General features: G+C 40.4%; 1 protein-coding gene across 1 annotated transcript; it reads right to left on the bottom strand.

Annotated features, from left to right (window-relative positions):
• Window positions 1–8,373: 8,373 nt before the first annotated feature.
• LOC133930382 (uncharacterized) lies at window positions 8,374–9,310 on the bottom strand. The gene is made up of 2 exons (XM_062377020.1): window positions 9,047–9,310; window positions 8,374–8,710 (listed from the first exon to the last, which is right to left on the bottom strand). The coding sequence occupies exons 1-2, from the start codon at window positions 9,246–9,248 to the stop codon at window positions 8,562–8,564; spliced, it is 351 nt and encodes a 116-aa protein (XP_062233004.1). The 5' UTR covers window positions 9,249–9,310; the 3' UTR covers window positions 8,374–8,561.
• Between the last annotated feature and the right edge of the window lie 18,418 nt (window positions 9,311–27,728).

Below are 27,728 nucleotides of genomic sequence, written 5' to 3'. Positions count from 1 at the left end.
CTAATTCACCCCTCTTAGGACATCACCAATCCTTTCAATTGGTATCAGAGCTAGGCCTCACATCTAGCTCTACAATTTGTGTTAGAGCTTCACAACTTCATAAGGTTTCGCCAATTCAAGTGGCACTTGAACCTTAGTCTCATTGTGATCAGTTAGGCTTCACCGCCTAGTGAGTTGTGACATTCGGGGTTATGATGGATTTCTATAGTGCTCCACTTTTTGATGGCACAAACTTCCCTCGGTGAAAAATTCTAATGACTTGTTATTTGGAAGCCCGAGGGTTGGATGTTTGGAGTGTCATCGAGGAGGGGATGAAACCTCGCATCACCAACAAGAAGAGGCAATTAGATGCATTGGTCAAGAGTATCCTTTTATCATCTATATGTATTGATGCATTTAATCGTGTTTATTCTCTCAAAAATGCACATGATATTTGGACTAGTCTCATTGAAATACATAAAGGAATAAAGGATGCGTGCAATGAGAAATATCATGCGCTTGTTACTAAGCTCAATGGCATTAAGCAACTACCCCATGAAAGTGGTAATGGTATGTACTCATGTTTGAATATTCTTGTCAATGAGATCAATGGGTTAGGTTTGGTGCCAATTGAAGATGATTAAGTGGTGAGAAGAATATTTCAAACTCTTTTTCCAAAATACAAGTTGATAGTCTCCATCATATACGATAACAATGAAATCAAGAAGATGACTCCAAGTCAAGTGCTCGGCAAGATCACCGCCTATAAGATAACAATAAATATGGAGGTAGAAGCTTCTTCCTCATCCGACACCAAGAACCTTGCTCTCATAAGCAAGCAAGCTCAATACTAACACATGAAGACAAGGATGAGGAGACAAGATAAAGTGTCAAGCTCAAGTGAAGATGATGGTGATCAAGATGAAGAGAGCAATGAAAAGGATGATCAAAGCACATCAAGTGATGAAGAAATTAATCCTAAGATGGTCAAACTCTTCTCAAAGTTAGAGAAGAACATGAAGAGGATCAATACTAAGGTTGATCATCCTATCTCCATTGAAGATTCGATCACCACAATTGATCACATCAAGAAGGAGAAGAAGACCAAGATCAAGAAGAGGGAGACAATGGGAAGAGCCAAGACACTTGCTAGCATAGGGAGACGGGTGAATGACGATGAAGAGTTAAGCATAAGTGATGAAAGCTTCACCATTCTCCCCTCCAAGAAAAGCTCTTCCTCAAGGTCATCATCATACAAGTCGTCATCGCACAAGTCATGTCACATGTACCTTATGGCCAAAGGTATGGATAGAGATGTAAGTGATGATAAATTCAATGAGGATTCTCCTTCCTATTGAACACATTCATTTGATCAATGAGCAACAAAGGACCCTTAAGAAACAAAGGGCCCATTTGAGTGCCGAATGAAGTCATCATCAATATGAAGGGGTCCCAATCGATTTGGGTTCCAAAGAACACTTGAAGCCCGAAGCGGCTATGGGGATTTGGAGGCTTGGCATACAAAATGAAGTGAAGATTCAATCAAAAAAGCCAACTATACAAGATGGGCGCATTGATGAAGATCATGATCATCTTATACCCAAATGACCTTCTAAAGGTAAAATAGGTAATGCAGCTATATGCAAACTCTTTTAATTGTTGTAGCTCATTTGCCTCGTCTAGGATTGCATTTGCTTATTTCAATTTATTGCAATACCTAGTGTAAGTTTTCATATGGTAGGTTTCTTGTGTTTATCTCTAACCCATGAGCAACCCATGTAGCTTCTTTACATGACACTAGTTTTTACAATTGGCTTTCTTTCATGTGCCATGATCCAATTTATAGGATAAATCCCCATTGTTATCGATAGCAAGTGCATATATATCTCACATGTATTAAACATTTGTATGCACACATTTAAGGGGAGTATATCCTATAGGTTATGATTTTGAGACTAACAAGTGTTTCTAGTGATATCTTTTGTTGTCTTATGGAGCAATCAATATGTCCACGGAGGTAGCCAATGCTTAATTGCTTCAATTGATATCATTGTTAAATATTTTATTCATTTAAGCTACTCCCATGCATAATATAGCTTAAACTTCGTATCTTGATATATTATCCAGTTGTGCATATATTTCTTTCTCATCATATGTATGTACACATATAGGAGGAGTTTAGACTATATTATGCGAGTTTCATAAATAATGATCCATATGCTTTCATAGCCTATAATTGGTATTATTCTTTTGTAGTGATATCGTATACATCAGGAACTGCACATTAGGAACATTTCTTGTATAAATGTGCTCTCAAAAAATGTATAGCAATTAGCCCTAGCACAATCATAGTCTTGCTACCTAATTGTCCTATCACATACACCATAGACTAGACAATGTTTCTAAGCTCTCAACTAGTAAATAGAACCAAGACAGAGTTCTCAAAACTTGAAGCCTCATCAATGACAGTGCTGTTGTGCGAAGCCAATGCATACAAACTTAGAATAGAAGAGGAAAGTCACTTCCAAGACAAAGATAAAAATTTACAACAAATTCCTAGATGACAATAACTGCAATTCGGATTAGCAATTTATCTAGTACACTCTAGACTCACAGTAGCACTAGTCCATGGATAAAAAAGTAGTCAACACACTACAGATCAGATCCATCAAGTGTTTCTTGGTGTATAGAAATAGAATCAAGAATCATGCTAATTAACCTTCAGGTGCTATCAATTTAAACCAAACAAGTAGAGAATCCACATGCCTAAGCTAGTGTACTCGGAGAACATACCCAATCTCAACACATCTATTCATCATCGAGTAAAACCATGTATGAACTTGTGCTATCCAGAACATAGAAAGAGGCCACACGAAGGCGGGGTAGAAGAGCGGCCAAGTTCTTACTGGAGTCACGCTAGTGAAGGGAAGGGAGGTCACCGGAGTCTTTGGGGAGGCAGAGGTCGCTGGATAGGAGCACGATCATCGAGGAGGAGTGTGGTTGCTAGGGAAGAGTGTCGAGATCACCAGAGAGGAGCATGATCATCGGGGAGGAGCGTGGTCACCGAGGAAGAGTGTTGGCGGTGCCAGCGGGCTTGACGACGACAGCGATGGTGGTGGGGCTTTGAGAGTGGCGGGGACTAGGGGTGGTGGCAAACCCTAGCATGAGCGGGTGCTGTGGGCGAGTGGGAAATGATTAGGCAAAATGACACAGATGAGGGCAATGACTCAGCCTATATATACATATATACATATATGGTCATAGGTGATGGGTAAAGAATGTCACCCATCACCTATGATCTTCACCCGTCACTTATTATGAGTCATAGGTGACGGGTTAATAATCTATCACCTATGACTCATAATAAGTGGCAGGTGAAGATAGTAAAAGGTGATGGGTGAAGAGTATCACCCGTCACCTTTTACTTATAATAAGTGATCGATGAAAAGTATCACATGTCACCTTTTACTATTTTGCACAGGTTCACCTGTTAGTGAGGAGGAAAATGAGAGCGTCTGACCATCCAGTGAAGAGAAAAATATTTGTTGAACTAAAATTTAAATAACTTGAAACCTAATATAAAAATTTGACATTAATATTACAAAATTGACATTAATATTACAAATTCAAATAACTTGAAACCTAAAATACAAATTTTTTTATTAATATTACAAATTCAAATAACTTGTTCAAATTTGACATTAATATTACAAATTTAATATATAATAATTCAAATTTGACACTTAAATTCAAATTCATTGTTTTCATGCTTTCTTGACATGGATCTCTTCATTATGCTCAGAGCGTAGGTATGGAGTTTTCTCGGTCGGCGGAAGACCTAGCACGATTGCAGTAGCAAAATGGGGGATTTTATCAAATTCATTGAACTCCTTCTCATCGATGACGTTTGTAACTCTGACGATGCGTCTTTTCCTAGAGAGAACCACATAGCGTTTTTTTCTTTGTTGTGTCAATCACATAAAAGAGTTGGTGAACATTTTTCGCGAGTACGAAGGGTTCGGACTTGTATCTGACATGTTTGAGATCAACACTAGTGAATCCATACTTGTCATTAGTGACGCCTTTTGCCCCATGTACCCAATGGCACCGAAACAAGGCTAACTTTAATTCCAAGTAGTTCAGCACCCAAATCTCCTCTATTTGACCGTAGTATGTGCTCCTCTGCAATTCGTTGTCATAAGCATCTATACGAACACCATTGTTCCAGTATATGGTCTTCTCATTTTGGGCAACCGTGTAAAATGTGTATCCATTTATATTGTACCCTTGATATAGTAATTGTGTATATAGGGTCTGATGCTAGTTTTTTTTTTATCAAAGCACTTGTAGGAGTACTCGATTGTCTGATTCGATCTCGGAACCAAGTCGTGAACCTTTGCATATGTTGCCTCGCAACCCAAGCTACGGTCTACCCTAGATTCTCTTCAAGTAGCATCTACTTGTGCTCATAAACATGTGGGCACACTTTGCTCATTTGTTGCAGCATGAGAAAATTAACTTGGTCGTATGCTTCGGATCAGGAGTTATTGTTACCTTCCCTAGAACCCCTACACCTGCGAACCTCCCCTCATGGCGAGACTTAGGCACGCCAATTGAGCTATTTTGGTCAATGTAATAAATAGACCACTCCATGCCTCCTCTGTTGCTTAATCCTACATGATGCATCACTCAGGAAATGCTTGATTCCTTATGTACGACTGGAGAACATCCATATATCTCTCATATGGAAATATGTGATGCAGAAACGTGGGCCAAGGCAATGTATCTCCTTTAAAAAGTGAGCAGTGAGATGTACCATGATATTGAAAATGAATGGTGGGAAATACACCTCAAGAATACATAGAGTCTCAAAGTGTCTTTTTTCTTGCTCCTCCAGCAAGTCTGGATCGAGCACCTTTTGTTCAATTGCATTGAAGAAAAAGTACAGGCTCAGAATAGCCTCGCGAACCTTAATTGGGATGATGTTTCTAATAGCTACTGCAAGCAGTAATGTCATCATCACATGGCGATCATGGGATTTCATCATCGCATAATTCATTTTTAGCTCTTTCACCGAAACAAGTCTTGCGATGTTGGATGAGTAACTGGAGGGAACATTCACATCGTGGAAGAACTCGTTGAGTTCTTTTTTCTCCTTCTTGGAGAGACTGATAGCTGCTAGTAGTAGGTGTTTTCCTCTGTCTGTATCATGTGCATGGAGCTCCGGTCTTAAGCCCATTTCTTCATAGTCACATCATGCATTCTCAGGATAATTTCCTTTTTCCCCTCATTTGGAGCAATGTACTAATCAGACTGCCGCAGATATTCTTCTTTACATGCATGTTGTCAATAAAGTGGCGAACATCTATTTTTTTCTAATACTCTAGCTTGAATAGTATTGATTTCTTGTTGCACATTCCTTTTTATTTTTCATCCTTGGAGGATCGTTTTTTTTTTGTTGCCAAGGACAACATTTATATTCTTAACATGATTGTGGACATCTTCTCCGCTGAAATGCCTTGGAGGTAACGCTTACTCTCTTGTACTATCGAACTGCATGTCTATATTTTGGTATGAGTGCTTCCTCATGTACAGTATTTTCTTTGAGTTGTTCAACCTCAAATTGCATGTGTCATCTAAGAAATGGGACAAGCTTCACCTTTTCTTTTGCTCTGACCTAACAAGTTACGAAGTGCTAGTAGATCATTGATGGTGACGAACAACATGGCATGCAATGTAAAGTACTCTTGCTTGTACTGATCCCAAACCTAAATGCCTTCCGACTAGAGTTTCTTAAGATCATTGACTAATGGCCTAGGGTACACATCGATATCATTGTTAGGTTGTTTCAGTCTTGATATCAAGATCGACAATATAATGTATTTTCCCTTGTTACAAAGCCAGGGTAGAAGGTTTTAGATCGACAATACAACAAGCCAGGTGCTATGCGAGGTACTAATGTTACCGTATGGATTCATGCCATCTGTGCTCAAAGCAAACCTAATATTTCTCAATTCTTCAATGAACCAACCAAAAGTGGAATCAATGGTTCGCCACTTAACGAAATCCACTAGGTGCCGTATCATTGCATTGTTCTTACAACCCTCATGCCAACGCACCAATTCGGCCTCTTTCTGTTGGCAAATAAACGCTTCAGACGAGGAATTACATGAATATACCGCACCACCTTCCTAGGTGGGCCTTTACTTTTTTCTTGCCTCCATCCTTGCCACCACCATCGTTTGTACGCTTATATCGATGGGTTCCACAAACGGGGTATTGATCTAGCTCTGCATACTCTCCACAAAACAAGATACAATCCTTCTTACATGCATGTATTTTTTCTATTTCCAGTCCTAAAGAATAAATTATCGCGTCGTAGACACCCTCGGGCACCAAGTTCCCCTTTGGTAGCATGTCCCTTAGTAGATCCACCAATGCTTCGAAACTCTTGCCTATCTAACCATAGGTTGCCTTTAGCTGTAGAAGCTTTAGGTCCCCAAATATGTACGTGTACTTCTCATTACAGTTAGGATAAAAGGGCACCTTGGAATCTCACACAAATTCCTGGAACTTAGCAAATCACCATTATTATACTCGTCGTACCCCTCGATATCCCGCACCATCAGGCCCACATTCTCCACAAAATCCATGAGATCATTTTTCTTTGAAACCTAATATGTCCTCGTCCCTGAAATCATGATCCATATCACCGCATGATAGTCCTTGATCCACACTATCGGCATAGAGGCCCCGATCCATCTCTCCTTCATTAAGGCCTTCCTTGCCATGTTTATTCCAAGATGTATAATCCTCTTTAAATCCACACATGACCAAGTTTTCATGGACATTGGCTAGCTTTGGGAACTTATTATCATTCCTACAAGTGCGACATGCACAATACATTGCCGTTTTAGCATGATCTTTTATATCTACTAAAGCAACTCTCATGAAATACTTCACCCTGCTCATGTACTTCGAAAAAGTCCAGGTCTTAAGGTACATCCAACTTCTGTCCACCATCTACAATGTAAAAATATTCATTCTTCAATAACAATTACCTTATTTGCATGATTAAGCATGCGATTAAAAATTCTTGCCACAACTACTTGTCAATGTTAAAGTTTTTTATTAAAGAAGTATATCATCACAATACATTTTAAAATATGTTCTTTGCGCTATCTCTTTTGTGTATAATCACAAATAGTTGTACTAATAAATTGTTTCTTTATGGGGGTTCTGAAGTAAATTGATAGCTATTGCTCATTCCAAAATTCAACACCAAGGAACATCCACATAAATTCGAATCTAGAGCAATATAGCAACTAAATCCAGCTAAGAATCAAATGTAGATCATTTTTATACATCTAACAATGACAAAGTTGCAAACTTTTTCTAAATTAGATCTCAATTGCATCTCTAAATCCATAACCATAGAATAAGCACCAACCATCAATCCTAGAGCAATCTACCAAGTAAATCTATCTAAAAAAGAAATATAGATCATCTTATTAACCTTAGTACACTTGACTCCTCCAAATCTTGAATCCTCCAACAGTAGAGATGGCAAAAATAGTGATCGGCACTGTTCTGTGGGTTTGTGGCAGCTCTGATTGCACTTGGGGGATAAGGTGGACTTTATATTGGAGCGCCCCATTAGTAACGGTTTGTATATGGCACTGGCACTGATAGTGTCTATCAGTGAAGGTTTTTAACTCGTTAGTGGTTGTTCGCGTACGGGAGTTTAACAACCGGTACAGATACGTCAACAGTACCGATTACTGTTGAACCGGTACTAATGAGACACTACATATGTGGTGTTCTATAGTAGTGGCATGTTTTGGTCTACGTACCTGTATACATTCTGTACATATAGCTGTGATAAATTTCTCTTGCATGTGTGTAATTAAAACCATCCATTAGGTGATAAGCATAATTACCCAGCCTTTTATTGGAGGGGGAAACATTAGTATACTTTTGACTTGAACCAATTGAGATAATATGTTTATTACGGTCGGTTTCAATCTAGAACCAATCGTGATAATGTAATTATCTCAATCAGTTCGAAGATAGAACCAAATGTGATAATCGTTATCTCATTCAATTCACGAACTGACTCTTTGATCATCATAGCCGCTTGAGTGTAGTCAGTTTGATACCGAATATGATGATTATTATAGTGAACCGGTTGTTAGTGCTATTAGTTTTTCCTTTGCAAATTCGTTGGATAAACTAGTCTATCTGCTTATGTAATTTAGTGGTTTCCGTGCCTGGTGCACTAGAAGTTCACGGGTCATATATACATTTCGTAGTTGTACGTAAGCGTAAAGTTGTCTCGAACCTCTGCTGAAATTGGAAATTGGAAGTTGGTCTTATACTAGTAGGCGGTTCATATATGCAGTAACTTATTAACATGCCCCTTATATATTCTTTAGCATGTCCCGAAGATGGCTAAATACGTAGTCGGAGTAGATACGCCTACACAAAAATATTGTTGTGTGAGTAGTAAAAGTTACATAGTCGTACAGTATGCAGATCCCTTCTCTCGCAAAGAGTGCGACTACTGAGTCAACAATATTGCTTCATGGGTGAGGCTGCCCATAACTTGGTGTCTCCTTGCTGTCGTGTTTAGGCTTGCCCTTGTCTCCTACATGGATGGAACCAGTAATAGAGACGTGCCCACCTCCGCCTCCAATGGAGATGCTGATATCGTCCTTCTGGCCTACCTTGCCTGTCTCCGGTGTGCAGCAGACCAGCAGTTAGCAGAAGGATAAAATATATGCAAGCAACGACCAATAATTAGTTGTAGTAGATACGTGTGCTGACAGTGCTGTGCACATATATAACGTATGTAAACATGACTCTTTCAGAACGAAAGCGGAAATGTGGAACCACATCTGCAAGTGAAAAATTAAACTATTGTTACAGTTGGAATGCCTTTGAGGTTCGTGCTGGTCTTCCACCTTCTCACAGCTATTCTACGGTATCAATAGTACAATCAGTCGCATGCACAAGCGAAAAAAGAGCCAAGCAAGTTGCAGCAAGCTAGATATACACGCACACGTACCACCAACGTGCGCAGTGGCCGGCCCTTGTGTAGTGGCTGTGTCTGCGGCCACCTCCTGCGTGACGAGAAGGGACGCCACGGTGACGCACAGCAGCACGGCCAAGGTTTTGGACACCATGCTTATAGCCTCGTAGGTTTTGTGTATCGGTATTGCGTATAGGAGTGATGGCCAGGATGAGAAGAGTGTGGCTGCCTCCCACATGTTTAAAGGCTTAGTTGTAGAGGGAATGTGTTGACACTTCCACTGTGCCGTGTGCTGACCGGAGACGACATATGTTGGAGCTACTAGGTCCTTGAATGCGTCTTGTATCATTGTACACATGGTGACAAAGCACTGGGCCATGGGGCGTCCTATCAATCTGTGTAGTGGAATCTCATGAGCCATGGCCTAGTTAGTTGCCATGTTATTGATATGAATCCTCGACTCCTTAATGCCGAAGGCTGCCGAGAAGTTTATTAGTTCTATGAAGAAAAGCGTAGTAGTTACTGTGACTATATTCACTTTCTGTCAAAAAAAATCATATTTCTCTCTTTTGCTACTTGTTGATTTGTGCATTTATTTCCCCTTTCTGTCATCACCATAGATTTATGATCATCAAATTTGCTTCCGAAAGAGAATTACGCCCACAAAGAGATTAAAAATTCATGGAAAATCATGTTAAGTATCAGCAAAAATTCAGAAAATTTTATATCACTTTTCACCCTTTTAAGTTTCTTATACATTTTCAAAGTTCATAAGGATATGTATTTATGTTTGTTGGAATATTTGATAGCCAATTTGTGTGGGTGAAGATGAAGATACAGCAAAGAAATGCGATTTCTATGGATTTATGTATGGAGAATAGGGTTGCATAGTGTAGAAAACTATAGCGAAAAGAAATGTTTTGTTTTCTACTTCATTTCCACACTAGAAGTCAAGCGACCTCGGAATCTAAGGACATAATAAATAATAGACTGATATGGCGTTTTCCCAGATCGACGGCAGTGGCATCTTACAAGGTATACATCAGCACTCAGCAGAGAGCACAAAAACAGAAATGTCAAATCGTTTATGAAAGGAACAGCCTAGTCGTCCAAAACTAAGTCAGTCAACGTGTAGAACAAGCCACTAGTCCCGTACAGCTCAATGCATCGGTATCAAGAACAAATGGCGAACGGACCTGAAACAACTATACTACATCAATAAGTTTTCCAATTAAAATCTTGCTTTTGTCAAGCATATATGTTTCACTCCGCCCTATATTAATTTTCTGCTAAATATATTTTAATATCTTTCAGAAGAACCATGCCAGCAGTACAAATAACTCGAACAATTAAACCTCACAGAATGATTTATGTCCTGTTTATTTCAACTAGAAATTATGAACTGTAGCTTTTAGAATCTCTAGCTCAAAGAAACAGATAGCTTATGGAACTATATTATAATAATCTGATTTTCAGATTCCAACAATCTATCTCCCACTCGATTGTTACCGATTGTGAAGTATGAAAAGACTAAAATATCTATCGTACTTTTATGAAATTTACTCGCCATTACCATTGACTTTTCACCCCCCCTTAACGCCCCCCGTCCCGCCCGACGCCCCTTGCTCTTGTGGAACCCTAGCCGCCACTGCCGCCGTCAAAAGAGCATGGATCCGGTGTGGATGGATACGCTAGACATCAACACGGAGTCGCCTAAGGTCGCTGCCGCCATCGCATTCCAGGACACGTTGCGACCTCCTGCGGCTGACGTGGAATGGATCCTCGGCGTTGATGGCTCATTCCCCGCCGTGGAGGCTGGGTCTCCTGGCATGGAGACCGTTCCCAATGTGTCTTCTGTTCTAGGCAGCGCATCCTATCCCGTCGTACAGGGCGCCTCGCCTCTCTGCCGGTGTGCCTAGCGGACGTGGCAGCTGAAGCATCTACCGGTACACCCCTCATTTGCTCTATCTTTGGTATTTTTCTGAAATTCATGTAATATGTTAGTAGCCGCTTGATAAGGCAACGTAGTGACGAAAGATGCAACAACCAGGCCAGAGCATACAAGCAAACATTATTATTACAGTGTAGCTCTGCTCGATCACCCAGATCACATATCAGCAAATTAAAAATTCACATTCAGTATACCAACGTAAACTAATCATTTACATAAGTTGCAAACGGTTTGAGAGGTAAATTTATAGGGATCGGTGATGTCCTAGCAGTAGAGTGAATTATGACACTTAGAAACTAATGGCTCTAAAAACTTCACAAGATAAAATTATCTCAATTTTTATTGAATGTGCTCTAGATTTATCTAGTGTATCTACTCTACCACTCAAGAGGATTATAACCTACTCTAGCAAGAATTGTAACCTACTCTAACAAGGTAAATTACAAGTATGTTAATGTGGAAACCTAAATAAGGTAGAGAGACAAATTCGACATAAGAGATTTTTACCCTGTGATATTAGTGACACACAAGCCACTACTAGTCCATGTTGAAGCTCTATAAAGGATATACTTCTGGTCGTCAAGTCTCTTCTGGTCACGACTCTTGAGCTACCCAGTCACCAAGATAAGGTCTTAAGCACGATGAGCCACCAAGGCGAGGCCTCACCACTAACCTCTCTTTCGGTCATTTGTACGACGTCTTCACTTTGCAGCTTTAGTCACAAGGACAAGGGACTCTGCGTCCACGCACAATCTTCTTATCATCACTCCACACCAAATCAGAGGGTCAAAAAATAACCGATGAGTCACTAAGACTCGAAGACGCTGGTGTACCTCTCGATACACGGTTGGATCACTCCTTGATCCACTCTCTAGATTGTTGCACCTAGCAACACTTTTCTCTAGACCTATAACTACTGATCACTATCTAATGGTATGCTTAATATCTTGGATGAACACTTTAAACACTTTGATGGTTTGGATGTTTTTTCAACTGTGTATGAGCTTCCTCTAGACTTCAGCCACTTCAAATGACTGAGTGAAGAGGTATTTATAGCCTCAACCCTGTGGACTAGTCGTTGCTCCAACGACTCAACTTTACTATGAACACCGGGTGATCCGGTAATAACAGTAGTAGAAGCACCGGGCCATCCGATATGTACATCAGTGGATACTAGCTATTGGAGCTTCACTCAAACTTCTTTTGAACACCAGATTATCTGGTGTATTGTTCACTTCCATCACTAGACTATTCGGTGTGTTGTCTTGTGCCAAGCCGAGCCACTACTTCTCTGTGCAATTAGTCCGATGATCTTTTAAATCACTACACCGGATCATCCAGTGAGTGAACTCCTCAACACTTCATCCGGTGAGTTGAATTTCTTCTCCTCTGAAAAATCCAATGTTCTGTTAAATGCTCCGGTGTAGGCATTTGGTGGGTAGTACTCTAATCACCGGACCATTCAGTGAGATCTTCATTTTCCTCTTCTAAGTGAAAACACTCTAGTGTGTATAGCCTTCTAAGTATCGAACCATCTGGTGACTATAATACACCCAGCAAGAATATTCTGATGTGTGCAAAGTTCTGAGCACCAGACCATCCGGTGTAGTTAATTTTCTTGTGACTTGTCCAATTCAGCCTAAACTTTGCCCAGCTTCGGTGGCTTCTTCCTGTATTGCATCCATGATTCCTACTAACATATATTCTTAACCAGAATGTTAGTCCTAATAACTATGTTATCATTAATCACTAAAATCACAATTATGGCTTGATATGGCCATTTTCACTGCACAACCGAAATAATTAGTAGAAAATTCAATGAAATGTTGGATAGTATGTATCTTTTCTCATAAGATCTTATCAAATCAAGGGATCTCGTGTTCAGGACGGTGCATCCTAAACTTGAAGATACTCGTTTTATACCACATTTAATAACTGCATAGGTGTAATAGATGTTACACATATATCTGTTGTTGTACCTTCGACAAATTTGGTTGCACATGTGAGATGCCATGGATATTCCACTCAAAATGTGTTGGCTATATGTGACTTTGACATGAGGTTCACTTTCGTTTTTGCAGGATGGCTTAGATTAGTACATGATATGAGGGTGTTCAATGACACTTTACGCAAATATGCCGATAAGTTCCCACATCCTCCACATGGTAAAGTCACATGTTGCTTGGTGTCATCTCATTTGTTCCAATATCAAAGCTATATATCATGTTGTATGTTGTGTTTGTAGGAAAATTTTATCTTGTTGACTCAGGCTATCTTAATCGATCGGGTTTTCGAGCTCTATACAAAGGGACGAAGTACAATTTAGTGGCTAAAAGGAGGTATATAATCATTTGCATTCATCTCTTCTCACTGTGATCGAGCAATTATTTGGTGTTTTGAAGATGGAGTGGAAAATTTTATTGGACTTACTAAGTTATCCAATGCTAAAGCAAACAAAAATAATACTTGCATGTATGACTCTCCATAACTTCATTCGACATAGTGCTATGAGGGATGAAGATTTTGACATGTGTGATCAAGATGAAAACCATATGCTAATGGCTGAAGCATCTTCATCTTAAGGGAGTGGTGACAATAGTGCGTTAGAAGATGAGGAGGGAGACATGAATATCTTCTATGATAATTTTATTGGTGCTTTGTTTACTATGAGAGAGTAAATTGTTTGTGAGGGGATATATGTATGGATAAAAAATTCAAGTTTGTATAGATGATGTATCTTTTGCTATTTATTTAGGTATTTTTGTTTTTCATAAATATTCTATAAGTCCGACCGAATGCGAAACGTGTCACAAAGGATAAACAGGGCACCAAAAACAGCAGAGGGCATTACAGACTTTTAACATATAAAAGCACTAATCCAACCCCTCTAGAATTCAAGTTGCTAAACAACTATCGGCTCTTAACAATTCACAATCTGTAAGCTATTTTTTACAATCATCAACTGAAATAAATAGAGCCTTAGTATGAGTAACACACTTAGCAGTCACATGTACCTGCAAGTGCTACTGTGCCAGTACACACGTATGGGCAACCGATAAGTGAAATTTTAAGGTCTGCAACCTGCCCCTTCATGGTTTGCCACTTTCCAGTTCTTTAGTCCATTATTTGCCACTTATACGGCACAAATACTCAAGATTGCCAATTTGGATGTATCTCGCACAATTTTGTAGAATTCTGAATTTCTGATGCGAAATGTCAATTCCGGTCCTGACCATTCATAAGTGTGGGATTCCTTATATACTTTGTTCAGGCCAACACAGTGACGCAACCTGCAGTCTAAAACCCTCCCCAGATCTAACTTTCTCCCAACAAATACATCCCTCCCTGCAGCGGCGGCGCTAGCAAGTGGTTGCCACCCCCTTCAGCGGAAGCAAGCAAGCAGGGAGAGGCTGCTGATGGATTTGACATCGTGCACCTCTTCACAAATGGATTACATGTGCGGTGCACGTCCAAGGTGGAAAGGCATGATTGAAGATCACCCATAGAGAACGTATTACAAATGCCCCCTGAATGTTATCGTAAGTTTCTTAAATGAGCTTGTTTTTATGGTCCTTGCGTTGAGAGATAAAAACAGGAACAATGTTTATTTTGGTACCTCTACACGAAATAAGATGTATGTTACCTCATCGGAAGCTCTCCAAACACGGTAAAAAGGCTATTTTCAAACCGGGTTTAGAGATGGACGCGCGATGGCTTATCTAATGTCCCTGATCCACACGCCACACTGGAGAAGCTCATAAGTCCCTGATCCAACAGAAATCAAGTTAATTAGTAACTATTAAATCCGAATTTCACCTAATGGACGCAAGCCCCTATTCGACTTTCCGGACGAAAGCCCTTAATATTTGAGTTTCTGTATATCTACTTCATTTAATATATTTATTTCGTGTGATACCGTACGATATATAATTACAGGTACATGCAACTGCACCTCAGCTGAATGGTGGCAGAAACACCTGGAGCAATGACAGAGCTCGGCCAACATTAGAAAAGTTAGATAGGTGGTTCAGCCGTTTGGAGTGGGATGAGGAGCATCCCGATTGTTTCCTTCAAGCACTGTCCTCTTCAATTTCTAATCATTGTCCTTTACTCATTGCACGGCTGTTGATTAACCGAAACGCAGGTTTCAGTTTGAGACAGTGTGGTTAACATTTTAGGGGTTTCAGGAGGTGGTTCAGAATAGTTGTCACTGCCAGACCAATATAACCAATCCCTTAGTGAACACAGCAAAGAAATTACAAAGTTGGGGTCATAAAACTGTGGAAAAAATAAAACTGCACCTCAGGATGGACAATGAACTTAATCTTAGATTCGGCTTCGCGCAAGAAACAAGACAACTATCGGTCGAAGAGCTGCAGTGGTCTCACTTCAGTGGCGGGCACACCTTGAGACATTGGTGGAGGTGTACACTCAATTTTTTTTTTTTTGCAACATGTTGACTATATATTATAGGTAATAGCGGTTGATATAGTTATTAAAATTTAATAGTTATGTTATATATTTTGACTTAATAGACTATTCATATTCTCCTTAGTTTTTTCTCACTATCACACTCCACCACGTCAAAGACCAATTAGCTTCCAGTAGGATGAAAACAGATCGGATTTAGACAAATAATGCTCTTACCATATCTGTATCTTTTTTTTTTCTCAGATTTAGAGTCATAAGCATATATTACAGATACAGATTTAAATACAGATTGTTTCGGAGTTGGAGTCGGACCAAAAATGGACTAAAATAGTCGTCAGATATTACTCGCGCAAGCAACAGGTGGCGTGATAGCAATCAAGCTCGTTTGTGTTAAGACTGTGTGGGTTTTATCTCCATTCCGAAGCCAACCATCATCATCACTGGATAAACTTTCTTGAGTATGTAGATTCACATGCATAGCTAAAGGAGTCCACGTAGATCCAGCCACTAGGCAAGTAGATCTAAAATAAGATATTTGTATCTTAGTGTTCGGCTACAAGGAAAAGAAACTGAGAGCTATTTCTATTTTTCCATGCAAGCAAGAGAAATACACACTAACACATAGAAATGCTATAGACTTCATCAAATGAGCATAATATAACAAGTAGTAGCTAGTAGCATAATTCAAAAAAAAAAAATACTTCATTGCATAGACAGATATAATCGATACTCTATTCCATTGATAGTAGCTAGTTTTGGTCTGGGCCGGAAGCAATGGATCCAATAAAATGCAGATAATCCGATTTAAAATTCAGATAATGTAACACCCAGTTTTAAAGGAACAAACCGGGCACAACACATGTATGCCAGTATCAAGTTTCATACATATGCTTACATCATTAGTGTATCATTACAGTGTCATTATTACAATATCGCTACTCAACTTAATACAAAAGGATCTGAGGGAGAAAACACAGCGGAAACTAAAGAGATCTTCAGCGCCAGCAGGGCTTACAATCTTCCACAGGCGTCGACCGACGGCACTCTAGCCTAGAACAGCAACTCCAGGTCGAAGTCATCCTCTTCAAAGGTAGCAGCTTCATTAACGGTTTCTGGTCAAAAAAAAGGGAAAAAGAAGGGGGCAACGGGTGTGAGTACAAAAATGTACTCTATAAGTGTAGGGAAAACATGCTATGGAGCTCAAGTCAAGGAAAGGATAGGCACAGGTTAACTGCACTAAGCAACTTATGGCCTATGACCTAAACATCAAGCGTCATATTTACTAGGTGAAGATACATCTATGACAAATGGATTGACTCATGGGATTCTATCCGACTACCAAGACTCACCGGGTAATTCCATTACCCAGCTTCCCGACCAACCATACCAACCTTGATCCCAACTAATCATGAAGAAGTCCAAGTTCCCTCTTGTCCGTGAGTATGACTGATCGACCAGTTTGATACTCTGCATAGTTTGCACAACTTTTCCCACGAGTCGTGATTCTCATGTTCCTTCACACTACTGGGATGTGGAGTCAGGATCTCACTACAAGGCCTTTACAAAGCTCCCACTAACCTGCAGGCACCCACTAAGGTTTCACCGCTAATAGACGATTTCATCGCTGCAGAAGCCCCCTCTTGTGCCACTTAACCATCCAATGGTACCCACAGAATCAGAGGGGTGGCTAATTAGTTGTCCAGACTGTACCTATATAGACCTCGTGGTTGTACGAAAATAACTTGGTTACATGTTCAAGAACCGGTCCTTAGGACCCCACACAGGAACAACCACAACCAATTGTGCACTACCGACAAACGTGCATTCCTGCACCATCATCAAACAACCATTCTGTTGGGATCCCTATACTATGTTGCTACAAAATTACCCTTCCCGATTCTTATTGCATAATCATTAGTCAATATTAATATTTTCCCAACCACGACTGCACTAGCATAATCTACCCATTTTATATCATGACTTAACAACGGTGACAAGGAATAGTCATTCAAAAACTAGTAAACCCTAACATAGGATTTCAATTGAGACAAGCATGCATTAGAAGGATAAACATCTACACATGAATCCTAAAATGGGGACAAAATGCTCAAGGACACTTTCCTTTGGTGTAGGGTTGCTCAAAATCGTCGAAAGCTTCACCTTGGAGATTACCGAATTGCTCTATCCCTAAGCGAAACAAAAGCACACAAGGAAAAAAAACTCTAAGAACAGTACACCATACAGTAAAAAACCTAGGTAAAAACCTTAAAAAAAGATTCTACACATCTCTACGAACGTTTGGGCGTGAAAATCGCTAAAATCGGAGCTACGAGCAAAAAGTATTGAGCTTTTGAAGTTTCAAGGGCCTAACTGCAAATTTTACTTGATTTTCAGAGAATAAACCGAATTGATTTTATACTGAAAATTCCTTTTGTGACATCATAAATAAAAACCGGATTATTTTTCAATGGAAAAACCCATAGAAAATATCCAAGGGCTCACGGATCACTGCCTAAAAGGCTGGTACATGTCCACGATGGACCGGTTATGAAGTGATGAAGGGGTACGCAATCTGGATCGCTAGATCAAGATCAGACGGCTCAGGGTGATCGAGGGGAATTTGAACTCGGGCTAGTGGCAGTGCGTAGGATCGGTGGTCGGCTGACGGTGGCGCACGGCCGGAGCTTCACCGGAGCTCACATGAAAACGCATGTCCGGCCTTAGAACTCGATGGGGAAAAGTGCATAAGAGAGAGGGGAGCACAGGGGTTCCCACAGGGGTTCCCACAGTGGGCTTCACGCCGGCGGAGGAGGTCGGAGGGCCGCTGGCGACGGAGAATGGCGGGCGATGGTGCTCGGTCATGGCGGGGCCAGCATTCCGGCGACTCAACAACAACGGCGAGCACTGGGATCAACTCCTTGGGGTCCTGCGAGGACGGCAAGCACGTGAGAATGGCAGGTGTTGGCTCAGAATAGAAGAGAGAGGGCGACGACACGTTTCACCGGCGGTGAAGAGGACACGGTGCTGAGGTCGAATTCGTGAGTGAAAAAGAGGAGAAAGCAGGGGAAAATGTTCGGAACCTCGCACGGAAGGCGATAGAAGGCTTAAATACCCGAGAGAGGGAGACGAACGGGCGAATTTGAAGGGATTTGGCCAGCGGCCCTATTTGGAGAAAGTGCGGCGGTTTCCATGATTTAGAGGGCCACTCAAGGGGGAAACGACCGGAATTGAGTGAATAAGGGGTGGGGATCTCGGCCATGCACTTTGATTGGCGAATTATGGTGCGGGGTGGCGCTGATTTGGAACGATGGCAGGATTGGGGCGGTTGAATTTGGGCGGCGGGAAGAAGAGGAAGGAGAGCCAGCGGAGGACGGCTCGGCTCGTCCTGGGCCCGTGCACACACAGAGAGAGACAGGTGGGGAGCGGCTTGGGGCAGAGAGCTGACTCGGCTAGGCGGAGCCCACCTGGCGGCGGATGAAGGCGGAGAGGGGCCGGCTCGGCCTAACGAGCCGACGCGAGGGGGGAAAAGAGAGGGGCGTGGCCCACTCGGGGAGAAGAAGGGAGGTGGGCCAGGGAAGAATTCGTCCTGAGGAGATTTTTTCGATTTTTGAATTGCTTTTGTTTTTAGATTTCGATTAAATTCAAAAGGGGTTTTAAACGAGCGACTTCTAGTGAATTTTTGCAAACTTTTTCTACACATAAAAACCTATTTCAACTACGATGGTATGAATGCAACAAACTTATATAACCTATGTCAATTTAAATTTAGAAATTAATTTCTTCTATGGAACAAAATTGCAACACCTATTAAATTTCTAAAAAAAATTTAAATATTGCAAAAATTGAATTTTAGGGTGTTACAGATAATCCATATCTGTTGGTTTTTTGCAATATCGTACCCGTATTTGCATATGTATGAAACTATCCATATCCGCACCCGCATTTGTACAGATTTCTAAAAAGGCCTGCCATACCTGCATCCATATTGCACAAATCGAATAAGAAACTATATGTTCCATTTTCACCCCTAGCTCGCTGTGATCCAAATGTGCAACGGACCTCTAGCTCGCTGTTATCAAATAATTTTTTTAACTATGTACACCCGTTATAAAATGTTGGGTGTGTCACTGTCTCACTTCCCTCTACCCCACCGTTTCTCAACAAACAAAGCCAATTGTTGGCTCAGTTACTTGGCCCTTCCTCTTACAATTGTTGCAGCATTGTGGCTTCGTTCCTGGCTATTGTCGTTGGATTGCCACAATTCTTTCTTCCTTGACCATAAAACTGTGGTACTAGCTATGAAATTGGGATATTTATTGGGGGACTTTGAATTTTGAATTGAGTGAAATTCCTGGAGGTGGTTTTGTGGCGATTCTGTGGTCATCCACCTACCCTCTATTCCGGCTTGCCAGCGTGCCTCTCTGTCGGCATGTGAGACAACATTGCCAATTCACCAGTGCCATTCGAGCAGGCCTTCGTGATTTGTGCAGAATGGGGACATTACGATCACATTTAAAAAAAAAGTTATATCTTACATAGCTAAATAGGTATAAATATGCATAAAGGTACTAAAAAGTGACACATTGATCTTACAAGTCACATCATCTTATATAGCAAAATAATGATTACAACAGGAACTAGGATTATGACATCTTTACACCTGAAATCAAATTTATTCTTCTTATTTTCAAAGGTAGTTAATTTTAGCTTGATCTGGATGACTTGACTATTGTATGCCACAACATTCTTGTTTGGACTTGTATCCTTTGTAACATACTTCTTTGAATCCATTAACAACAAAAAATGATATACTACAAACCACACTAAGACCAAAAACATGTAAAACAAGTATGAAAATGGCATTAGCATCATATGTATATATGACTGCAAGCTAGACTAGGATAGTGAAAATACGTGCAAGGTGCATGTGTAATAAGCATCCCAGTTGAGCTTTGCAGTCATATGTATAGTCTCCAATTTCATCATTTGCAAAAAGAAAAACAAGTATGAAAATAATACAATTTTTAATACAACACGTAACAGGAGTAAAAAAGAACAGCCTCAGTGGATATAGCAAATGGTCTTATTAGGCACACATAATAGGGAAGATGAAGGACATTAGCCAAAGTTTGGACAAATCCTTTTTCTTACACTATTATGTGAACCTAATAAGGCCAAGGTGTAAGTGTTGTAAATAATAATACGATAATATGAAATGATAGCAATTCATAATCAAGAATTTCTGATAACATGTGTACAACAAGAACTGGACAGTAGGTGTATAAAAGTGCTCTCAGGAAATGAATACAATTGTCCCTAGGACAATCAAGGTCCTACCCTCTAATTGTTCTATTCAGTACATCAACGACTGGACAATTTACTAATTTCTCATCTAGTTATTAGAACCAAGATAGATTTCTCAAAAATCGCACAATATAATCATGGATAGTGTTGTTGTACCAAATCAGAGAGCACAAATTCTGAAAAACACAAGCAATTTCCTGTCGAGACATAAATAGAGACTGAACAACAAGATTCAAACAAGTAATGACAGAACAAAAAGGATGAATCAACTTCCTTATCAGAATCTGATATGCTAATCAATCTCTAAACTTACAGTAGCGCACCATCAAGGGATCACATTATAATAGGTAGCCCACTGCAGAGACAACACAAGAAATATGTCTCGGTATACAAGTACAGACCAGCAAGGACTGAGGCAGCATTTGTTCTTATCATTTGAACACACAAAAGGACCACAAGCCATATCTTTTCTTGTCATTTGAACCAAAAGGACCACAACCAGTATCTGTTCTTGTCATTTGAACACACAAAAGGACCAAGGCAACGTATCTATTCTTATCATTTGAATTCATAAAAGGACCACAAACAACATCTGTTCTTATCATTTGAATACAAAAAAGGACCACAAGCAGCATCTGTTCTTATTACTTCAACACACAAAAGGACTAGTACACAAGCATCTATTCTTATCATTTGAACAGACAAGCAGTCGGTCATGAATTAGTACCAACTTGCACTTAAACCCTAGGAATTAGAGGGGAGAAGGAGACAGTGGGGGATCTGGGAGGCCTACCTTGACATTGGGGTGGTGGTCCATGGCGACAGTGGCGGTGCATGAGGGCGTAGGGCACAGCAGCACGGGCTCCTCGGTGTCGGGGTGCTCATCGGGGTGGAGGCGATGGGCTCCTTAGCGTCGGGATGGTGGTCCTCGATGATGGGATGGTGGACAAGGGCACATTGTACGACAGCATGGGCTCCTCGACGTCAGGGAGGAAGCGACAAGCTCCCTGGCATCAAAGTTGTGGTCCCTGGCAACGGTGGCAGTGGATGATGGCGCAGGGCACGACAGCACGGGTCCTCAGTGTTGAGAGGCTATTCGGTAGAGGGCATAGGCTAGGAAGAGAAAAAATTTCTATGTGTCAAAGGGCGGGGGCGTCGAGCACTCTTATAGGGGAGCACTTTCAATGTCGGCTCAAGATGACGACTAGCAGTGAAAGTGGATCTTCAGTGTCGGCTCAATAGGACAAACCGATAGTGAAATATATTTCACTGCCGGCACAATAAGTCCATCGGTAGTGAAACAACTTTCACTGCTGGTCAAATATGTTCATCGATGGTGAAACCCCTTTTACTGCAGGTGCGGGGTGAAAATAATTTGATTTAAATGCGCGCACGCAGAGAATCAAACCCACGACCTATGTCAAGCAATACCAAACAATTAAATCGTTACGCTACTCAAGTGTTTTTGGTTGATTTTGTACTATCTATAATTATTAAGATTATGTTGACCTAAAATCCTAATAAATTTTTATTTAAATTTGAACTTCCTACATACCAAAATTAATTTTTGTATATACCTAAATTTCATGGTTCAATTTTCTAATTCAATAAAAAATTAAGAGAAATATGTTCATACCTAAGTTTCTATATTGGGGCTTGCTATATATCTTAATTTCATCGATAAATATTTTAAATCATTAAAAATTGAAAATAAACATGCTCATAACTATATCTAATGTAAATCATATAATATGCAAATAGCAATATGCTAGTGCTATTGCTAATTTATTAAAAATAAAAAATAGTAATACATAGCAATAGTGCTTGTGCTATTGCTAATTCATTAAAAATCAATAATCAATATGCTCAATAATAAAAACATCTTCCACCGTAAAGTACAAATTGAAGCTTCCATAACATAAGTGAGGTATAATTGCATCTAAAAGAAATTCATACATAGTAATTAATACAATTTAGCTACTTTGTCTTAACGATTCACCCTTCATTATGTTCATGGTGTACATATGGAGGTTCGTCGGTGTCTTCCATAGGACCTAGGTTGACGTCCTCTCCGAAAGGAGGTAGCGTGTCAAATTGATTGTAGTCTTCCTCGTCAATGACATCCTCCACTCCAACAATCCTTTTTTTTTCTTAAAGAACCACGTGACACTTCTCCTTGTTAGCCGGGTACGGGTCCTTAACATAGAAAACCTTCACAACATCATTCACAAGTACAAATAGTTTTTCTCTGTATCCAACGAGTTTTTGGTCCACCATAGTCATACCGTACTTGTCGATGTTCACACCCCTGGGAGTCTGGCCCATTGGCACTGGAAAAGAGGAACCTTTAGCACTCCATAGTCGAGCTCCCAGATCTCCTCTACGAATCCGTAGTAGGTATCCTATTTCTGTTGTAGTCGTAGGCATCTATACGAACAACGCTATTTTGGTTGGCGCTCTTATTATCCTAAGCTCTTATATAAAATGTATAGCCATTTATGTCATATCCTTAGAATGTGAAGATTGTAGTTGACGGTCCGTGAGACAACATATTCAACTGATCACATTCTATCTGCTTATCCATTACCTATCTATGTAACTAGGTGCCAAAAAGATCTCTATGCTCTCGTGTGATCTAAACATTGAGCTTCCCTAGGTTGCTGGTGTGTAGCATTTTCTGGTGTATTTAGACATACAGGTCCACTACAACTGATTGTTGAAGAACTGCAAAATGTGCTTGCATGAATGAAATGGGGCTATTAGTGTGGAATGAGATTGCACCTATCATCCCTTTCCCTTATAGCCTCCCCTCATGGCGAGATACAGGCACACCAATTGATTTGAGATTCATGTAGTCGACGCAGAAATCAATGACCTCCTCGGTTCCCTAGCCCTCGGCCATGCAGCCTTTTAGTTGATTTTGGTTATAAACATATTTCTTCAGAACTCCCATGAACATCTCAAAAGGGTACATCTGATGTAGAAACACGGGACCAAGAATCCGTATCTCTATCACAATGTGAACAATGAGATGTACCACGATATCAAAAATAATTGAGGGAACAATGCCTCAAGCTGGGATAGAGTCTCAACCATGTCTTTCTACAGCTTAAATAGCTAGGTCAGATTGATGGCATTCTGTGATATTGCGTTGAAGAATGAACACAACTTTATGATTGTGTTTCAAACCCTCAGCGGCAGAATACCTCTAATTGCAATAGGAAGCATATGTTTCATCATCACATGACAATCATGAGACTTCACGCTAGTTAATTCAAATCTTACATGTTTACTAGACTTTTTATGTTGGTGGATTAACCGGATGAAACTTTGATTCCATGTAAGCATTTGCACATTGCAATTTTCTCCACCTTTCTTAGACTGTAGCTAGCGGGACCAAGATATTTGTCTCATTCTTCCATATATTCGGGATGTAGATCTTGTCTAAGTTTCAAACATTTCAGGTCCTTCTGTGCTTGGAGTGTATCCTTTGTTTTGCCAGGTATATCTAGTAAAGTACCAATCAAGCTATCACACACGTTCTTCTCAATGTGCATGACATCGATTGCATGTCGAACCACAAAATTTGGCCAACAAGCTAAGTCATAAAAAACAGATTTCTTTTTGAACTAGGAGCTCTAAGATTAGATTTTGGAACCAATGTACTCCTGCATCCCTTTTCAAGTATAACCCTAAGTCCCTTTACCATCTCATGTACCAATCTCCCAATGCGATGCTTAGGATGTGATCGATTGTCAACTTTCCCATCAAAAGCTCTCCTATTGCTGCAGTATGGGTGATCCATGTGAAGAAATTTACAATGACCTAGGTACACCATTTTTCGGCTGTTCTTCAGCCATAAGCTCTTTATTTCATCCAAGCAATGCACAAGTGCACAGTAGCCTTTGATAGTCTGGCCCGATAGGTTGCTACGAGCTGACCAATCCTGGATTGTTATGAATAACATTGCGTGTAGGGGGAAGTTCTCTCATCTGTATGCATCCCATACACGCACACCATCGTTCCACAATACTACAAGATCTTTGGTTAATGGTTTCAGGTAGACATCGATATCATTGCTATGTTGCCTCGGCCCTGGTATCAACAATAGTATTATATTGTACTTCCGCTCCATACACAACCAAGGAGGAAAGTTGTAGATACATAGAGTCATAGGCCAAGTGCTATGACTACTGCTTATGTTGCCGAATGGATTCATCCCATTCATACTCAACCCAAATCTTATATTTCTCACATGTTCCGCAACGAGGTCCTTCTATTTCCTATCGATGTTTCTCCACTGCGTAGAATCAGTAGGGTGTCTCAGCATTCCATCATCCTTGCACTCCTCTGCGTGCCATCGCATCAGTTCGGCATGACTTTTGTTCGCAAATAAATGCTTCAAACGGGGGATTATAGGAAAATACCACATCACCTTGATGGGAGCTCTTTTCTTCTTTCATTCACCATCGATATCATCACCATCAGACTTGTACCGTGCAGCACCATAGACGACACACACTTCCAAGTCTCCATGCTCTCCGTGATACAACAAGCAATCATTTGGAAATGGATGTATTTTCTGCACTTTCAACCCTAATGGGCACACAACCTACTTAGCTTGATACATGTTTTCTGGTAGCACATCTTCCTTTGGAAGCAATTTCTTCAAGAACAGTAACAACTCTGTGAAGCTTGTATCAGACTACCCATTGCTTGCCTTCAATTGTAGCAGTGAAAGAACGGTATGCAACTTTTTGTGCTCCTTCTCGCAGCCCAGGAACAACGGTGTTTTTAAATCCTCTACCATACGCTGGAACTTTTGAAACTCTCTTTCATTGGTGAAGTTCCCCTCCTCATCACGCAACATCTTCTCTAGATCATCGTCATCAGCATCGGCCAACATCTCCTTTAGATCAGCATCAGCCAATGTATCTCTAGCAGGCGGCATATCAATGTATTTGTCGACCAGCGTATCGGTGCACAAATCTTCATCTTCTTTGCCAATATATTGCCCTTCCTGTATGATCTTAGCTTTACCATGCTCGGTCCAATGGGTATAGCTTGGCATCAATCCCCTTAGCATCAAGTGGGAATGTACATGCTAGATGGTTGAAATAGCTTCTTGTTCTCACAATCGATGCATGAACAGCACATGAATTGAGATTGTGTATTTGACTGTATGCACCACAGTTGCTACTAGGAAACACTCAATGCCATTCTTGTGCTCTGCGCTCACATGGTTCGCATCATACATCCATCTGTCCATCTACAATTATATCATTATTGTAAATCCAACATCTAGAAATTTTCCAATTACCAACAAATAAATTACCTCACCATCTCCTACTAGCAATTGGCCTGGGTTGGAGGAGCCGCCTTTTGTATGCTTTCTCGTCCGCTTTCGCTGAGTGTTTGTTGGTGCCATCCCTAGAAATTTTCATTATTATTCAACCCTATGTAGGACTAATTAAGTAAAAATGAAAAATAAATATGCTCATACATAAAGTTTCTATGTTGGAGCTTCATAATTCAATAAAATATAAAAAATATAATTGTATCTTGCTACATACCTAAATATCATGGCAAAAATTTCTAATTCATTAAAAATAAAAATAAATACACTCATACCTAAAGTTTCCATATTGGAGCACGCTAATTAATTAAAATATAAAAAATATAATTGGAGCTCCCTACATACCTAAATATCATGGCTAATTTTTCTAATTCATTAAAAATCAACAATAAATATGCTCATATCTAAAGTTCTTATATAGGAGTTTGCTAGTTAATTAAAATATAAAATATAATTGGAGTTTGCTATATACCTTAATATCATGGCTAAATTTTCTAATTCATTAAAAAAACTAAAACAAATATGCTCATACATATAGCTAATGTAAATCAATAATAAAGGCACTTTCCACCATAAGCTACTAATTGAAGCTTCCATATCAGAAATGAGGTATAATTGCATCTACATTGTCTCAAAACATCATGGCCATAGCTTCATCCACATCATTTCAAAATCTAGAGCAATTTAGCAAATTAAATTCAACTAGAAATCGATTGCAGATGAAGTTATATACCTTGGAACACCTAGGGCATGAGGATTCCTCAAAATTTTGAAGCCACCAAGAACTTGGTGACCAAAAATGGCCGTCACAAAGTAAGAACAGAGCTCCGCTTCATTATGCTCGAGCTTAGGGAAGGAGAGGGCAACTTTTATATAGCCGAGACATCATTGCCAGCTCATATAACCAGCCGGTAGTGATGCCCTGTTATCACCGCTGGACAATGGCTTAAGCCGACAGTTGTGAGGGAGTTGGGCATCACTGTCAGCTCAAGCTATCAGCCGGTAGTGATGATCCTTATCACTGCTGGTTCATAAGCCATAATGATTTATTCTTTCTGCGTGGCTTTTGAACCGGCAATAATGCCCCATCACTGTCGGCCCATTAGGAGCCGGCAGTGATGGGTTGGCCTAAAAGGCTATTTCTATAGTAGTGTGTGTTGACGTAATGGTGGTTGCAATGATGAATCAGTGGCTTACCCCTGCGGTCACCACAACATCAAGCACGCCTCAACCACCGGTGCCATGGAGGCCGGGCTCGGCAATTATCTCTGGGTGTTAGGACAAACTAGAGATCAATCACCAGCAACCAATTACCTAATCCAAGTACTAATGAGGGCCAGCTTCATGTTGGAAGATTTGTATCAGGTGGAAGTAGAACTATAGCTAGCGATGTCTGAGACCGGGACCAACCACGAATGCAAGGGCACGCCGGTGAGCGTTGTGACACTGGTGTCAAAAATTGTAGATGCCCATGGTGAAGCAACGACCAAAACCTTGGTGCATACCTCTTCCAATGCCACGGGCAATGCCGGCGACAACGTTTGGAGACATTGTCATCTAGGATCTACGCAAGAAGGTCTCAAGCCCCTAGAGTCATGGTTGGAGCTTGTGGTTCGATCAACAGACTCGACACAGGAGATTGGCTAAGAAAACCACTTTCATGATTCTATTGGCAA

Source organism: Phragmites australis, chromosome 10, assembly GCF_958298935.1.
Source record: "Phragmites australis chromosome 10, lpPhrAust1.1, whole genome shotgun sequence".
NCBI lineage: Eukaryota > Viridiplantae > Streptophyta > Magnoliopsida > Poales > Poaceae > Phragmites > Phragmites australis.
This window is presented reverse-complemented; position numbering and strand designations above follow the sequence as displayed.